This window comes from Vanessa cardui, chromosome 3 (genome assembly GCF_905220365.1).
Source record: "Vanessa cardui chromosome 3, ilVanCard2.1, whole genome shotgun sequence".
NCBI lineage: Eukaryota > Metazoa > Arthropoda > Insecta > Lepidoptera > Nymphalidae > Vanessa > Vanessa cardui.
Window position 1 is genome coordinate 21,997 of NC_061125.1, and position 5,504 is coordinate 27,500.

Below are 5,504 nucleotides of genomic sequence, written 5' to 3' on the forward strand. Positions count from 1 at the left end.
GGACGGTGTAGTTAAAAAATCAGTAAAAACCGTCCAGATGGAAACAGAAATAAACAAAGAAAGGACTAAAAAGACCGCCAGCAAACCCAGGCGTCCCCCCACGAGAAGGACTCGGACTAATAGAAAATCCGTAGTCACAGACCTAAAGACGGCTATCAAAGACCTCACTCGCACAGTCGCATCACTGGTGACCGACATCCACTACATCAAACAAGACCTGACTGGGATGGGTGCCAAACACAACATATTAGAACATAGCCAAATCCTCGACGAAGAGCCCAAGAGGCGGGAAGAGCCAAGCTATGAGGAAATCAAGAACGAGCTCAAGGCAATGAGGGCGGAAACGGAGAGAATGCTGTCTGACGTCCTCAAAGCCAAACCCGTCTCAAGGGAAGAGATTGGGGAGGAAATAAAAGGAGCAACGGCAGTCATCATTAATAAGGCAAACCAAATACTCGAGGAGGTGGTAGAGGTAAAAGAAACTACCATCACAAATATGACCACTAACTCGACCACCACCACAGGGCTTGGCACGGAATTGGCCATGGCAGACACGGCTGCTCGGATTCAAGGCTATCTGAATCCAATAAGAGCTGACGTGGCGGAAATGGCCTCTGCGTCCAAAGTGTTAAATAAAACAATGGAGTGGTATAACTCCTCTCTAAAAAAAAAGGGAAACAAACACAGCAACACGATACCTACCTTGGAGCCTGGCAGATCCTACGCCTCGGTGGTAAAGACAACACCACAAAATCAACCCAGCCACACGATTATAATCTCCAGCATTGATCCCAATAACACAGGGAACAACGTGCTGGAAGATGTCACAAAGGCTCTAGACTTCAAAAACACCGGCCTAAAAGTGGATAGGGTCAGGAAGGCTAGGAACAGCAAGGTCTTGCTGAGCTGTCATGAAAAGGAGGACATAATTAAAATAAAAAACCAAATAAATAAAAACCAGAACCTAAAAGCACACGAGCCAAAGCCCCATAACCCCCTTATAAAAATAAGAAATGTCATGACCTACCTTAAGGATGATGAAATAATTGAACACATCAGGGCGCAGAACAGGAAACTGTTCCAAGATCTGCCTGGAGAAGATGCGCTGTTAAAAATACGCTACAGAAAAAGGACAAGAAACGCCTTACAGTGCCACATCATCCTTGAGGTAAGCCCACTGCTGCATAAGAGAATGTTGGACATAGGTTCTGTGCACATTGCCATTCAAAAAAGAGACGTGGAAGACCAGTCCCCACTAGTGCAGTGTGCCAAATGTCTAGGTTTCGGACACACAAAAACACTGTGCAAGGAGTCAAGCCAACACTGCAACTACTGCGGTGGAGCACACTCATGGCAGGAGTGCCGAACCAGACAGGAAGACAGGCCACCGACATGCAAAAACTGCAAAGAAGCAAAACAATCAGACATATTCCCACATGTGGCATTCAGCGAGGATTGCCCTCAAAAACAAATGTGGGATAGATTAGCGCGTTCCAAAATAAGATACTGCTAAAGGCAGCCACGACATAAGGGTCCCCAAAACAACATTCGACGTAAGAAGTAGGACGAGGCTGAGGTTCATCCAATGTAACCTTCAGCGTTCCAAGCAAGCCATGGCTGAGCTTCTAAAGATTCACGAAGATCAGGGATTGTCAGTGGCACTAGTGCAGGAGCCTTATACGGGCACCAGCGGCAGTGTCAAGCAATACCCCGGCACTAAAGTAATCCAGTGCACCCACAACATCAACAGAAGCAACCCAGTAAAGGCAGCGATAATTGTCTTCGGTGACCAGTTTAGGATAATACAGGATCCCCAACTGGTGACAGAAACCGAATCGGCTGTCATACTGGAGGCCGGAAACTTCAGACTTGGAGTAATCTCGGTATACTTCGATGGGAACGTCGACATAGGACCCTACACACAAAGAATAAAAACAACAGCAAACGCGCTAATCACACCCAACATCATAATAGCCGGAGATGTCAATGCCTGGAGCTACTGGTGGGGCAGCGTCTCCGAAGACCAAAGAGGGGCGGAATACTACGCCTTTCTTAACGAAATGGACTATCACGTACTCAACTCCGGAAACACTCCCACCTTCGAGGTCTGGCGAGGCGGTAAGCTGTGCTCTAGCATAGTGGACGTCACTGCCTGCAGTACCTCACTGCTAGGAAAAATAAAAGATTGGAAAGTGGATAGGACGCTGATCACATCCGACCACAATGCCATCACTTACACTCTGGAACTTGGAACAAAACTAGAACCAGTAGTAGCACCAACAACCAGAGTGTATAACACTAAAAAAGCCAACTGGTCAGCGTTCAAGGAAACATTCCTGACTTCCTTAGCAAGTAAGAATATCACACCCGAAACAATCGGTGCGATCATGTCCGGAGAAGACATGGAGTCCATAATAGATGCCTACACAACATCCATTCGGGAAGCATGTGAAACTGCGATCCCGAAGTTAGGCAAAAGGCGTAAGGGAACCGTCCTTCCTTGGTGGACGGAGGAAACTGAACATCTAAAAAAAGACCTCATTAGAAAAAAAAGGAGGATCAGAAACGCTGCACCCCACCGGAGAAATCACGTAATAGCCGAATATAACGCAGCCAAGGAGCTTTACATCAATCATTCCTTGGATGCGCAAACCAAAAGCTGGAAGGAGTTTTGCACCAGACAGGACAAAGAGAGTATGTGGGACGGAATCTATCGAGTATTGAGGAGAACATCTGTTAGAAAAGAAGACCTACTGCTAAGAGGACCCGACGGCAAAACGCTAAATCCGAAGCAGTCAGCCGACCTCCTAGCAAAGACATTCTACCCCGAAGACGCGACTGAAACCGATACCCCGTACCATACACAACTACGCCGTCTGGTGGAAAACATTCCTAAAGAGTTGATAGGAGACCTAGGAGAAGATGACCCACCGTTTACCGGAGCTGAATTGGAGGCCGTACTGAAAGAACAAAACCCCAAGAAGGCACCGGGACCGGATGGGTTCACAGCTGACATCTGTGCCATGGCGATCCGATGTGCCCGGGAAGTGTTCCTAACGATAGCGAACAAATGCTTAGCTATCTCATACTTCCCTAAGCAATGGAAAGTCGCCCATGTAGTAATACTAAACAAACCGGGTAAAGATGATTACACCAGCCCAAAGTCCTACCGCCCTATAGGCCTGCTATCAGTGCTAGGGAAAACGGTAGAGAAATTATTTGTAAAAAGACTACAGTGGCACTTACTCCCAACACTCAACTCTAGGCAATACGGATTTCTGCCACAGCGTGGCACCGAGGACGCCCTCTATGATTTAATGAAACATATTGAAGCGGAAAGAGAAAGAGGTAACTCCGTTATCTTAGTATCACTGGACATAGAGGGGGCCTTCGATAACGCGTGGTGGCCGGCTCTAAAGAACCAACTCAGACTCAGACGCTGCCCTAAAAACTTATACCTGATGGTAAACTCATACCTCCAAAACCGGAAAATAATAGTCAATTACGCAGGAGAGAAGAGCGAAAGGGATACCACGAAGGGATGTGTACAGGGCTCTATAGCGGGCCCCACATTCTGGAACATCATACTGGATCCCCTCCTGCAAAGACTATCGGTCGAGGAGGTTTATTGTCAGGCCTTCGCAGACGACGGGGTCCTGGTCTTCTCTGGGAAGTCCCTTGCAGAGTTGGAAGATCGCATCTGCAAGGTGCTGGAGGTAACAGTCAAATGGGGGGAAGCCAATAAGCTAAATTTCGCAGCACACAAGACCCAGGCAATGCTACTAACAAAAAAGATAAAATACACCCCCCCACACTTAACAATGTCTGGTACCTCACTGGCACTCGTTGATGAGGTCAAACTCCTCGGCTTAACCATCGACAGGAGACTCAACTTCAACAAACACGTACAAAACGTCTGTACGAAAGCTACCAGCATTTACAAACAGCTGGCATGCGCAGCGAAGGTCTCCTGGGGACTGAACAGAGAGATCATCAGGACCATATATATAGCAGCCGTAGAACCAATCGTCACCTACGGGGCGTCTGCATGGGCAAAGGCGTCTGAACTTCAAAGTAATAGGAAGGCATTAGACACACTCCAGAGGGGATTCGCACAGAGGATCGGCAAGGCGTATCGTACAACATCTCTGAATGCGGTTCTGATCCTTGCCGGCATCCTCCCGCTGGACTTGAGAATTAGGGAAGTGGCGTCCCTCTACGAGGCTAAGAGGGGGATCTCCACCTTATACCTACCACCAAACCGCAAACTCGAGGGGATTGTTAAAGCTAGCGATCTACCACATCCAGCAACTCGACTCCATCTAGAGTACAACCTCCTCGAGGACATGACTGATGCCAACCAGGTGGCACTTAACATAACGGGCCCACAGATCTACACAGACGGAAGCAAGATCGAAGGAAAGGTGGGCGCGGCACTAACGTGGTGGGAAAAAGGTAAGGAGAAACTCAGTGAAGTCTTCAGCCTAGATCCCTCGTGCACAGTGTTCCAGTCTGAACTATATGCACTCCATAGAGCGGTGATTAACGCAATGCACAGCACGGAACCAAACATCAACATCTTCAGCGACTCCAGATCGTCACTGGAACTGCTGTGCAGTACTAGGCTTACTCACCCTCTAGTTAAATCCACCAAGGAGTGCATAGCGGAGATACTGTCACGGGAAAGAGGCGTGCGCCTGTTCTGGCTCCGGGCCCATGTGGGAATAATGGGAAATGAAAGGGCAGACCAACTGGCCAAAGAAGGTGCACTTAAAAATACAGCAACACCCGATTATGCTGAAATCCCTTTGTCATATGTGAGGAACAAAATCCGAGAGGAATCCATTGCCAGATGGCAAGACAGGTACGATACGGCCTCTCAGGGTGCGGTCACGAGAACGTTCCTCCCCAACGTTAGACAGGCCTACAGCCTAGTCAGGGGAACGAAACTCAACCAAACCCACATACAAATCCTCACAGGACATGGGGGTTTCGGGGAGTACCTGCACCGGTTTGGATTAAAAGACAGTCCCGGTTGTGAGTGCGACCCCGATATCAGCGAATCGATATGGCACATTTTGTTGGACTGCCCAAGGTTCCAAACAGCGAGGCACAATTTTGAAAACACTGTCTCCCGCAACATCAGTAAAGAGACAGTTGCGGAACTCTTGCAGGACAGACGGACCAGAGACCACTTCCTAAGCTATATCCACGAAGTGGGGATAAGAGCTACAAATGCAAATAAGACCATACCTGCTCCGAACAGACACACAACAACTACACAAATGCAAACAAACACGAATCACCAACAGCCAGCAACATCCAGCCTCCGAAATTACTCAATAACAGAATTAGGCGAAAAAGGGCAACCTGGACTGAGGATCCGAGGGGTTGCCCTATTCATGGATAACAACTCAGAAAGAGTGGGGATGGCATTCTGTAACGACAGGGCGAAGACCAATGTCTACGTCTCACCAGGACTAGGTCTCCTACTGAACGGCAGC

The 5,504-nt window shown here is 48.3% G+C and overlaps 1 protein-coding gene across 1 annotated transcript in view; it reads left to right on the plus strand.

Annotated features, from left to right (window-relative positions):
• The first annotated feature begins 1,613 nt into the window (after positions 1-1,613).
• The window catches only part of LOC124543839, a 5,958-nt gene continuing 2,067 nt past the window's right edge, over positions 1,614-5,504 (plus strand). The window contains exon 1 of the mRNA XM_047122161.1: positions 1,614-5,504. This exon is cut by the window's right edge and continues 2,067 nt beyond it. Coding sequence (XP_046978117.1) covers positions 1,614-5,504 — 3,891 coding nt within the window.